This window comes from Uloborus diversus, chromosome 5 (genome assembly GCF_026930045.1).
Source record: "Uloborus diversus isolate 005 chromosome 5, Udiv.v.3.1, whole genome shotgun sequence".
NCBI lineage: Eukaryota > Metazoa > Arthropoda > Arachnida > Araneae > Uloboridae > Uloborus > Uloborus diversus.
Genome location: NC_072735.1, coordinates 118,266,695 through 118,279,719, shown reverse-complemented (window position 1 = coordinate 118,279,719; position 13,025 = coordinate 118,266,695). Strand labels below are relative to the sequence as shown.

At 31.1% G+C, this 13,025-nt stretch overlaps 1 protein-coding gene across 1 annotated transcript in view; it reads left to right on the top strand.

The window, feature by feature from the left end:
• LOC129223093 (protein O-mannosyltransferase 1-like) overlaps positions 1-7,259 on the top strand; it is a 69,716-nt gene extending 62,457 nt beyond the window's left edge. The window contains exon 20 of the mRNA XM_054857660.1: positions 7,061-7,259. Coding sequence (XP_054713635.1) covers positions 7,061-7,259 — 199 coding nt within the window. The remainder of the gene's footprint in view (positions 1-7,060) is intronic.
• Positions 7,260-13,025: the final 5,766 nt, after the last annotated feature.

Genomic DNA, 13,025 nt, shown 5'->3' with positions numbered 1-13,025 from the left:
CTGTTTGCATTTTTCCTTTTTATCATCATTTGGTATTTATAATTTGTTTAATATTTGTAATTCTGTTTGCTTAATTTTATATTTACTTGGCTTTTTAGTTTTGCTGCGTTGCGCATCTATGGGCTCTTGGTGTGGTCTTTTCAATATTTTTCACTTTTATTATTATTTTATATATATATATATATATATATATATATATATAATAAAAGTGCAAAATATTGAAAAGACCACACCAAAAGCCTATAGATGCACAACGCAGCAAAACTAAAAAGCCAAGTAAATATGAAAAGTATACAAGCCAAATAACAAGTTTTAAACAATTTATACGAGAAATAGTGATGAGAAAAAGAAAAATACAAGCAGCAAATTAATAGGAAAAGACAAAGGTAAGACCTTCTTGTAATTTTAGGTTTAAGTTCTTGTTTATTGTTTATAGTTTAACATGTTGTGCGTTTAACCCAATGTTACTCTGTATTGAATACACTGGAGCTTAAACACTCTCTTTTAGTTTGTAGTTAAAATTTGTTTGGGTCTTTTGACCATATTTCTTGAATCCTCCATGGCTGATGAGCTCTGGATTCATCCTTTGTCTTTTCTATTAAAGTGCTGCTTGTATTTTCCTTTTTCTCATCATTATTTTTCGTATAAATTATTTAAAATTTGTTATTTGGCTTGTATACTTTTCATATATCTTAACATATAAGAATCTTCTGTGTGAACGTTTGTCACTATAAAGCTTTTAAACGGCTGGACCGATTTTGATCAAATTTTTTGTTGTAATTAAGTTGTGGCAAGCATGGTTTTGATGCGCAATGGATTGAATCGGAAACGTTTTTGTTAATTAATTAATTAATTAAAACATTGGATGGTTATATCTCCCAAATGATTAATATTTATTTTAACCTATTGTTGAGTGAGAACTAAAATAAATATTTAACCTGTTGCTAAAGGACAATAAGAAAGCCAGCTCTGCTTTTTGTAATGAAATTTACCTACTGTGATATGTCAATTGAGAATAGATAAAAAGTAGGGAGAGAGTGAAGCCTTCATTTCATGAAAGCAACAATTTTAGGTTCCATGATATATTTTAAAGTAAAGTACTGGAAGGTTCACGCAAAACGTGTTCTGTCGTCGTAGTTTCACCATGTGACCGCATCTGTGCTTTAGGTTTTCCTAACCAAATGATCAGAAGTACCGTACCTAGCAATATTTGTTTCTCGGCTGAAATGAAGTTTTGGCATCAATGTCAAGAATACTTTAAGGATTATCTAACTAACCAGTACATTAGTAAATTACAACCCATTAGCCAGGGCTAAAGCAGAAATACATGAAATACACTGCCAGCTCATTCATTTCCAGCCAAGGACTGCAGTTTTGTGCTTATTAGCACTCAACAGCCCGGCATAGGAAATTGACTGAGCTGGAGATGGAAAACCTCTTAAGGAAGCCAAGAGTCCCAAACAAACTGGTAGCTAATATAGAATTAGCAGAGACCAGACGAGTGACCGAAGCAATGGTTGGGTTCAACTCGAAGATTGAAGGCAAGGCATGGTATGTTGAGTGCTATAGGCACAAAACTGCAGTCCTCGGCTGAAAATTACTGAGCTGGTGGTGTATTTCATGTATTTCTGCTTTAGCCCTGGCTAATGGGCGGTAATTTACTGAATATACCATGCCTTGCCTTCAATCTTCGAGTTGAACCGAACCATTGCTTCAGTCACTTGTGTGGTCTGTGCTAATTCTATATTAGCTACCAGTTTGTTTGGCACTCTTGGCTTCCTTAAGAAGTTTTCCATCTCCAGCTCGGTCACTTTCCTATGCCGGGCTGATGAGTGCTAATAAGCACGAAACTGCAGTCCTCGGCTGGAAATGACTGAGCTGGTGGTGTATTTCATGTAATCAGCACATTATTTAAGGAAAAGATGATGTAATTTAAAGACAAAAAAAAATTTATTTTCGTCCAGATCAATTACAACAGGGTAGTTCTGTACACAATAGATCAGTGCAGTGGAATGGTATTTATCTTTGGTGGAAAGAACAAATTAGACATTATATGAAGTTTTAAAAGTTTTCATTCAAAAGATCAGACTGCTAATCGGTCGGAGTTGGCTTCGCTCCTTGATCGGCTGGATTACAGTAACGTAGTGGCTTGGCGACTTTGGCTATAAACAATAGAGTTGTGTGATCATTTCTTTACATTTTAAAGCTACTGTTAATGTAATTTATTGTATTTTTGTTTATTTGGCGAAATATTTCAAATTGCAAAGAATTGCTTTTCGTTTTTAAAGAGTTTTTAGTTATTTTAGTTGAAGAATGTGTTTATTTTTTGTATCGGGGGGAAGGGGATGAATGATTTTCGCTTATTCAAAAAACTGTTTTTACCTTTATCATTTTTTTAAACGATATCCTTTCGATTGTTTTATTCTTTTTCATATGGGGGATGCTGCAGCGGGATTTCCTGTTTGTTGTAGAGGGGTAGTTAGTTTTTCACACTTAATATCTGAGGACACTTTTTATCCTTTGAGTATGGCTGAAGGAACAAGCCATCAAGTACAGGAGAAAAAAATAGTTAATAAAACAATTGCTCAGTGGGCATTAATAAGATCAAGTTGTAATAAATATACGCATTCTGACATCAAGCAGCTTAAAACATTTTCTTTTTACTTATTTTTTTCAACAAAAGGATTCAAACACTTGATAATTTTTTAACTTTTCAATTTACAAAATTTGAACAAAACAATATCTGTCGGATCCTCTAGTATATATATATATATATCTTAATATATAAAAATCTGTGCGGACGTTTGTCACCATAAGGCTTTGTTGGGCTTAAAAGCCTTTATTCAGTATCTTGGAGCGCTTTTAATTTAATTACAAATGTTAAAGTATTTTTTTGAAACTTGCCTCCGATATGCTTTTGCCACTCCGCGTCCTGTGTCCCAGCGGCGGATAACTGAAATTGATTCGGGCATGATCGTGCAACGTCGGAATCATCCTGTGACGTAACACCCGATGGTTGAGATGTTTTTGGCTACTTTGAGCCGAAAGAACGAATAGAAAGATTGTTAAATCACTCAATCAGAAATAGTTGAGATGTATATCTCCTATGCAAAGTAGGGTGTGTCATGGGATGACGTATCGCGGTCATGGAACGTATAAATAGATTGTTAGAAATATTTTTCAGTTCTCGCTTGATTACTTGTGTTTACTCCCCATTGGCATCTTGCCACTTTTGTTGATCAATCAGGGATTGGTCTTTAACGGTTTGGCAACCGTGCTTGGTTGTCGTTGATGGAAATTGCGGCATGCTCGAGCCGTTCTTGAAGCATCGTTTTTGAATTCAAGCAAGGTTTGAAATAAGTTTTACTCAGTGTTAATTGTTATTTAAAATGTTTTAAATTACTCCTTTTGGTGGAGTGAAATGTCACCATTGCTGAAGGTGTTTACAGTAGATTACCAAAAGATGTAGCTCATTGCAACTAGGCCTAATTCTTAAACTTGGCCTGTACCTGGATCGACTTACCGGTGCTCCTATGGTTGAATGGAACTGTCTTCAGTTTGAAATCATCGATGTCCTACAGAGTGACGTTCCTGATTGGATTTCCTGGTTGTTCCAACAAAATTTCCAGAAGTTTCCGGTGATATTCCAGTGTGTGCACAATTTGGTGTTCCGGTATATGAGAAAGTTCTTCTCGAACCAAGCAAGCCTATCGGCCGGTGAATGATGGAACAGTTTGATGAATCTACAGTTCTGTTACGCTTTGCTCAAAATTCTTCAGCAATGTAAACATGCGCATCTAGCGCAGGAAGGTGACATTTTACAATTTTTCTAAAATATTTCGCGTTTTTCTAAATATGTTTGTTTAACAATTTAACTTTGAAATTTCTGTGATAATTGGGGGGTTTACAATCTAAATTAATTTTGGTATTTAACTAAACATTTTTCCTGTTGTATACTGTGATATTTTTGAATAAATGTTATTTATTTAAATTATTTTGAGTATGTTTTATTTCTTACTGGCAGACTGCGCGGCTTTTTGATGTTGGGGTTCTGTAAACCTTTTATTTAGTTCTATGAACTTAAGGTAAAGACACATTCCCCAACAGGCTTTTAAACGGCTGGACCGATTTTGATCAAATTTTTTGTGCAGGGCCCAATATAGGCTGATTTTGCTACCGTTTTTCGGTACCTTCACAAAAATCTTGTTTTGAAATAGGTACTTTCACAAAAATCAAGTAATAAAATCAGGTAGCTTCACAAAAACATCGAAAATTTCACAAAAACTCGCATTTTAAAATATAAAATTTGTTTCTCTGTTTAAAACAAAATTTACTTATAACATAAAATTCTAAGCAGGTTTATATGAAAAATCGCTTAAAAAGCAACTTTTTTGTGGTATTTTAACTAATTTTTAGCTGTTTCTCGCCAAAGTGTATTTATGCAATATTATCACAATCTTTTAACATGTTTTGGGGAACCGTTTTTCTCATAATTTCCGATATTGTACACAGTACATAGCCCATTAAGCTGAAATTACGATGGTATTTTTGGTGCTTCTTAGGTTTTTAGCTCCCCCCTCCCCCTCCCCAAAAAACAAAACCTGCTAAAAATAATACTAGATGACATTTACACTTTTCAAACTAAAATTTCACTTGTTCTACTTCTCTTTTACAAAAATTAGAATGCCTCTAAAAGTTCACAAAAACAATGCTGATAAAAAAAAAAAAAAAAAAAAACTTTCACAAAAATAGAATGATGCAATACTTTCACAAAAATAGGTAGCGAGAAAAATATCCTGGATTGGCCCCTGTTGTGTGTAATTAAGTTGTGGCAAGCATGGTTTCGAAGCGCAATGGATGGAATCGGAAACGTTTTTGTTAATTAATTTAAACATTGGATGGTTATATCTCCCAAATGGTTAATATTTATTTTAACCTATTGTTGAGCGAGAATTGAAATAAATATTTAACCCATTGCCAAAGGACAATAAGAAAGCTAGCTGTGCTTTTTGAAATGAAATTTTCTACTGTGATATGTCAATTGAGATTACATAAAACGTAGAGAGAGAGAGTGAAGCCTTCGTTTCTTGAAAGTTACGATTTTATGTCCCGTCATATATTTTGAAGTAAAGTACTGGAAAGTTCACGCAAAACGTGTGTTCTGTCATAGTTGAACCATGTGACTGGATCGGTGCTTTAGATTTTCCTAACCAAATGATCAGAAAGTACCGTACCTAGCAGCATTTGTTTCTTGACTCAAATCCATCTGATTTTTGGCATCAATGTCAAGAATACTTTAAGGATTATCAAACTAATCAGTACATTATTAAAGGAAAAGATGATGGACTTAAAAGACGAAACAAATTTTATTTTCGTCCAGATAAATTATAACAGGGTTGTTCCGTACACAAAAGATCAGTGCAGTGGAAGATCTTTATCTTTGGTGGAAAGAACAAATTAGGCAATATATGAAGTTTTAAAAGTTTTCGTTCAAAAGATCAGACCGCTAATCTGTCGGAGTTGGCTTCGCTCACTGATCGGCTGGATTACAGTAACGTAGTGACTTGGCGACTTTGGCTGTAAACAATAGAGTTGTGTGATCATTTGTTTACATTTTAAAACTACTGTTAATGTAATTTAATGTATTTTTTGTTTATTTGGCAAAATATTTCAAATTGCAAAGATTTTTTTTTTTTCGTTTTTGAAGAGTTTTTAGTCATTTTAGTAGAAGAATGTGTTTGTTTTTTACATCGGGAGGGTGGGGGAGGGGAGGAGTGATTTTCGCTTATTCAGAAAACTTGTTTTTACTTTCATCTTTTTTTAAAACGATGTCCATTCGATTGTTTTATTCTTTTTCATATGGGGAATGTTGCAGCAGGATTTCCCATTTGTTTTAAATGGGTAGTTCGTTTTTTACACTTAATATCCCAGGACGCTTTTTATCCTTTGAGTATGACTGAAGGAACAAACCATCAAGTACGGGAGAAAAGATAGTTAATAAAACAACTGCTCAGTTGGCATTAGATAAATCAAGTTGTAATAAATATACGAATTCTGACACCAAGCAGGTTAAAACATTTTCTTTTTACTTACTTTTTTTTCTACAGAACGGTTCAAAAAAATTGATAGTTTATTGAAATTTTATAACTTTTCAATTTAGAAATGTTGAACAGAACAACGTCTGTCGGGTCCTCTAGTGTATTTATGTGTGTGTGTGTGTGTGTGTGTGTGTGTGTGTGTGTGTGTGTGTGTGTGTGTGTGTGTGTGTGTGTGTGTGTGTGTGTGTGTGTGTGTGTGTGTGTGTGTGTGTGTGTGTGTGTGTGCGCGCGCGCGTGTGTGTGTGTGTGTGTGTGTGTGTGTGCGCGCGCGCGTGTGTGTGTGTGTGTGTGTGTGTAACCATAATTGATAATTCAGAATTAACATAAACTGTGACCGTATTTTGTATATTATTTTTGATGCTGGCCATGCGATTGTAAATAAACTTACACAAAGGATATTCAGAATCATGAGTCGAACTTACTGCTTCATAATTTCTAAATAACTATTAATTAATAATGCTTAGCAAGCTAATTGGAGTTTTGTAAGAACCCAGCGTAGCAATTACAAATAATAGAAAAAAATATGTTACTGTGCAAATTTAAAAAAAAAAAGTCTATAGTAAAAATCTCCTGAACTGGAATTATTTCAATTTGGAAGTATATCATTAAAAATGTATGATAATAATAATCAAGAGGTACTTTCTGGATTGTCCTAGATATTTATTTAATGAATTTACTTCTATTGGCATTATTTTTAGTTGCTGGTGAACATTTAATTTAGTAAATGATATGCATTATTTAGTTTTTGTTATTTTTTGTTGATTTTGTTTCAATAAAAGATTTATTGCTGTAATATGCAGATCAAGACGGAATTTTGTTTTTCATTAATAGTTCAGATATTATAGTGTTTCTTTTCTTTTGTTTCAATAAAGTATCGCAGTTTCATAGTGCACGAAGAATTTTTCAATTTTATTCTGCATAAATTTTTATGCCTAATTTCATGCTTTTTTTCTTCCCCATAGCAAAATCAGTAATGATCAACTTCGGCGGGTATGTAAATACATATTCTTAACTTCTATAGCTTTATGGTTTTTTGCGGTACTATATACTTTTAATGTTTTCCAAGTACTATCCTATGGTACCACACCTTTATCAGCTGAGCAAGTTTTACAATTGAAATGGAAGGATACCTGGGACTTCATCATTCATGTTCAGGAATGAAAAAAATGTATTTTAACAATCTGTGCCTTTTATGACCGTTATTTTTTATAAGAAAAGAGAAAATCTTTTATAGAAATATTATGCTGTTTTAACTTGTTTATTTATTGTCCATTACATCATGTCGGTTAATCATTTCAGTGAGTAAAAGTTATTGCATTTTTGTTCCGGCCAATATTAACTGAAAATAATGATTTATATAACAAAAACTTTGGTTTAAAATCAGTAGTGCTTTAACTGTATGAAGACAAAGTTGTATATTACGACTAAGCCTTTTTGTTGAAGGAATAAATATTCATTTCACCCTAGCTTTAGAAAATACCTACATCAAAATTAGGTACTGTATTTTCCTGCATAAATTATGGGAGCAGTATATAATCCGCAGATCCTTTAATCGAACTGAAGAAAAAAAATTTGTATAATCTGTGGATAATATACGATGTAAAAAAAAATGAAATTTTGATTAACATACAATTTTAGCAACTAAATTAAAAACGTGAAGAGGTAATAATTTTTATGGTTTAATCAAAAGAATAACAATTTCTTCTTGAAATCTTGATTACAGTACCTTAATTAAAAGAGTCAAGACAAAGGAGCTAACAATCTAATCTTGTGCAAATAAAGGCTTTGTCCGTAGCTGTATGTTGTTTATTTTACATAGCTTGAATCGCGTTTGAGGAACATTCAAGCTATGTAAAAAAACAACCTATAGGCAGAGAAAGACATTCAAGCTATGTAAAATAAACAACATACAGGCACTAGTAAAAGTCTCTCGGTGAATCCTACTGTAAGTATTGAGGTTCAATGCGTTGTTGTTGAAAAAAAAATCACAGATAATCTCTCTCTCTCTCCGCACTCCATTAACTTTACACTTTTTAACAGATAATCTGCAGATTATATAAACAGGAAAATATGGTAATTGATTTGAATAAGTTTTTTATTTTCTATTATTATGCATCCAAAAGCTGCTGTGTAGAAAATAGTTGAGTCAAAATGTAAAACTTAAGTGTTATTTCATCTAATTTTTAGTCACATATGTAGTAATGCAGTGAATTGCTGTCGAACTGCAGCATTCAGATTAAATCCCCAATTGCAAATTCAGATCAATATATAAATATGCATAACCGTTCCTCAAAAACAATAATACTGTAATTATATTTCTTTTAGTTTATTTTTTTGGGCATATCACACCATGCTAAAGTCAAATATGCTTTTGTTGGATGCACCATACCAGATTAGTTATATTTGATCAGATTAGTGTTTTTGAGAAACTTGCATTTCATTTCTAAATATAACTTTGTGCATTCACACCAACAAATTCATGTTAGGACTTATTTCTTAAACTAATTTTTACTTTAGTTTCTGTGCAATTTTCTAGAGTAAATATATTTTTCTGCTCTTGTTCTTGGTAAAAATATAACTAATTATAAAGTAAAATATTTACACCCTATTTTGGTTTCATTATATTATTGCTTGAAGTTGTTATGTTAAGAGTATTTTTCTTGTAATACTTATGAATCTATGCTAAAATACACTAGAAATTGTATTTATAGTTAAAATCGTCATGAGTTTTCATCTTTCACTCACATTAGTTTTTGATGAAACTAAAAAGAGCAAGATATAGAAATATTTATCTCAGTTAAGAAAAAAAAAATCATAAAATCAATTTTATTAAAGTGCAAAAATTACAAAAATTGTTTCATGCATTTTAATCTCAAAATCATTGTGACTCCAGAAACAAAGTATGCAATAAGTATGCAATTTTTTTTTTTTTTTTTTTTTTTTTTGTATACATATGATTCTTGCTGCCGCAACATTTTAATAAATGCTTGAACTTTCTATTGATGCATTGAGAAGAGTTTTTCCATTCATTCATCAAAGCTGTTCTGTGGGAAAATATGCACAAAAGCAGTATTTATTTTAACTACCAGTTTTTTGGCACCCTCAGCTTTGGTAAGATGGCACCTGTCTCTAGTTTGGTTATTGACTACTTCGGATCGATGAGTCTATAGCAATGACCAAACTGCAGCTTCTTGATGTCATAACCGGGCTTTCAGAATATTGCATGCAGTTCTGCGTTAGACCTGGCTTAAGGGTGTTAACTTACTCTTTAATATGCAAAATCTTTGTCAGAAAAAGACAAATATGATGCAAAATGTGAACGAATTTTGAATTTTGGCTTCAAACGGCATAAAAGACACTTTAGGACCATCTCGCCTACATGCCAAATATCATGATTGTGGTCTGAAAAGCATATAGAAGCTTAATGTTGTAAATTGATACAGTCCAGCCATGGATTGTATGGAATTGGCAAATGTCCAGTTAAGACAAATCTATCTGAATGAGAGGGAAAAGTAAAAATTTGATGTGCTCAATTGAATTAAACTCTGCTTAATTTAGAGGATAACATACATCTGCAAAAGCTGACATCCCTAAAAACTAATAGATGCTTCCATTTCCGGCTGGTAAACCGGATGTTTGCCTTTCCATACAATCCGTGGTCAAACAGTATGAATATAAACTTATCCGTCCAAATGAATTGCATTTTCACTATGCATCATTGTATGATGTCTTTCACGCAAGATTTTCTTCTTATATTCCATTTATCACTTAGATATTATCTTATGTTTTTGACTTCTTTTGTGGAGTTTATGATATTGTCTTATTGGGAGCTTAATTTTTCTATTGTACATATAAAAAGGTTGTGAAGAAAGTTTTGATTTTCTTTAAAATTAGTGCAGCATTATATAATTTAGTTGCTCAGCTACAATAACCAACGTCGAGATTTAAGAACAAAATATACTATAAATCGTTTGTTATCTGAAAATCTTGTTTTCTTGCAAGAAATGTGTATGTCTTGGAAAAAAGCAAGTTTTTAATTTTTGGATCATTCTTATGTTATTGTCTGGTTATTCTTTGTTTTTATAGTAGTCTTGAGTTTTTGCTATTTTTTGAAGCTCTATTTTGTGTTGCCTATGTTCAAAAGCTTTGTCATTAGAGAATGTTTATGTATGAATATTTAAATTTTATTGTTTTAAAAGAAAAGAATTTCATACAATTACGCTTTTTATAGCCTGTAAATTATAGCCATTATAATCATAACCTCCAAGTGATAAACCTGTGAATAAATGTAATCTATAGGTATAAAAAGCAGTGTATTGCACATTTCACATGCTAAAAAAATCATATGCTGATGAGCTGATAAATAGATTTTACGACTTTTATATCTTTTGTATTGGTAATAAATGGTAGTCCTTATTTATTTGCAATATAAATTCAATCTTTTAAAAACTGAAACCTTAAGCATAAGTTCTTCTTTATTATTGGGGAAATATAAGAATGTTTTTTTAATTTTGAATTTAATGTTACAAACCTTTAAATTGACTATATATTAAAAAAAAACTGAACCTACTTCTATAAAGAATAGCAGCAACATATATTTTTTGGATGAATTATCACGAATTATAGAAATAAAATTACATTTCTATTTAAAATATTGCTTCACATTTTGTTGAAAACATTTTTAAGATCAAATTTATTTGCTTTATTGATAGTGTTTAACTATCAAATATATTTTATAAATATTTGGCTTTATGTTTAGATAGGTGTCTGCAACGAAAGCAATATTGATTTGTATACGATAAAGGTGATTTTTTGAATAGAATTTTCAATATTTCTATTTATGATATTGAATATTTGAATGAGCTCATAATTTTTTTAAATTAGTAGATGAATTAATAATCATAACGAGTTCATTGTTATAGTTTTACATCTTTTAGTTTTTTGTATAAAATTTTTCACTTTTCTAAAATTTATCATAAATGATAATTTAAAAATGTAATGGAGTTATTATTTTTTCTGAAAAAAAATGATCATTTTGAATTTTACCTTTTATGATCCACTCTTTTCAAAGCTTTTGTAATTATGCAAGCGTCGTTTAATATTTCTGAGTTTATAGAAGGTGTTTAACCAAGAAAAAAGCTGTTTTGAAAACAGTTTCTTGTAAAAATGTCTACCACTACTTTTTCTACTTAAGAAAGTAAAACATATCAAATGTTGCACATATTTTCATAATTAGTAACTTTGTGTCCCCCCCCCCCTCCTCTGTTTCCAATGTTCTCATTTTGATGTTTATAATTATCTTTTTTTAATGAAATTTATGTTTCGTGATAACTTTTTAAATAAAAGATTGATAGTTGATTTTTTTTTTTTTTTTTTTTTTTTTGTCTTTATATAAATACCATATAAGGGACTGAAAAATGTTATTGTTAAATAGAGGAGCATAAACATTCAATGCAGTTAAACCCGGAGCAGTGAAATATATCATTAAACTGTGGAAATCGTTAAATTGAAGTTTTTCTGCACTTTTTCTTTTTATTTTTTTGTAAATGACATTAGTACTGTTTCTGTGTGTCTAGTTTCTAATTTATCATCCACTTAGCACATGTAGATGCTGAATCATTGATCTTAATAAATTAATGGTTTTAATTTAAAAAAGGTAATGTCAATTTAAAATTATACATATAAAATAAAATATGTAGTTCAGTTTTAAAGTACAATCTGACTTAGTGTTCACCTTCATTTATAGACTTCATTGAAAATGTTACTTTTACACAAACATGCCGAATGATTTTGTCTGTTTTTCTTTTTCACTTTATAAGTGTTTTTGCCATTTCAAAGTATTTAATTGAATTATTTCAGTTTGTATGTTAATGTTATTTCTCATATAGTGCCAAAATATTAATCTGTATATTTGATTCATTAATGCATCTGCTTCAATCAAGAAGTGTACTCTTTTGATGATATGATATTCATAGGAAACAACTAGAATTTTTCTGTAGGGGAACTTTGTTTATGTGTTCTTAAATAATGTATGTATAATCATTTTAATTTATCAGTGAAACTTCTCTTCAGTGACCACTCTCCCTTCTAGAAAAAAATGGTCGTTAATGGAGTTTGGTCGTTTTTAAAAATGCAAGAAACAATATTTCACCAGCAGAAATCATTTTTATTCTGCTTATAGTATATAAAGAACATTTTGATAAGGACAAATTTAAACAGAAAAAAAAAATTCTCTTAAATATTTTTCTTACATTATTTTTCCATTTGGGAATTAATTCGCTTTGAAATGTGAGAAGAGGTTTGTCTGCTTCAGAGATTCTTTGTGTTTTCTGAACCAACTTGTGTTTATTTTTCAGCTTTTAGCTGCAAAAAATATTATTAGCATAGTTATCATTAGTGTGATCTGAATCTATTTATTTATCACCTGTTTAAAATGAGCTAAATATATATTCTGACCCATAAAATGAACTCAGAATGCCCCTGTTCTATTCATAAGTAGCACCTTAATTCTGAGAACAACCTTTTGAATAAATACTTTTTTTTTTGTCAACCTACCTCAAAGACAAAACGCGCATGGCCTTCCACAAGATATACAAGTGGCACCTTAACTTCCCAATGGTATAGTAAACGACCATTTTTTTTTTTTTCCTTTTGTAACATTTTTGAGATTCTAAACATAGGGTCATGAAAGGAATCCATTTAAAAAGCCTAGAAAAATTTTACCCCCTTATTCTAATTTATTTCCTCTTTTGTAAGCAAAAAAAAACAGATGTTGCCCAGACTAAAATGTTTTATTGCTTTCCTTTCGTTATGTCTGTTTTGGTTTTCTCTTACCGAAAATTCCTTCACTTTTTGGTGCTGACTTTTCCATTTTTCTGGTCATTAGTAGAGGTTTTTGATAGTCTTTCCCGGATGATTTTTAACATT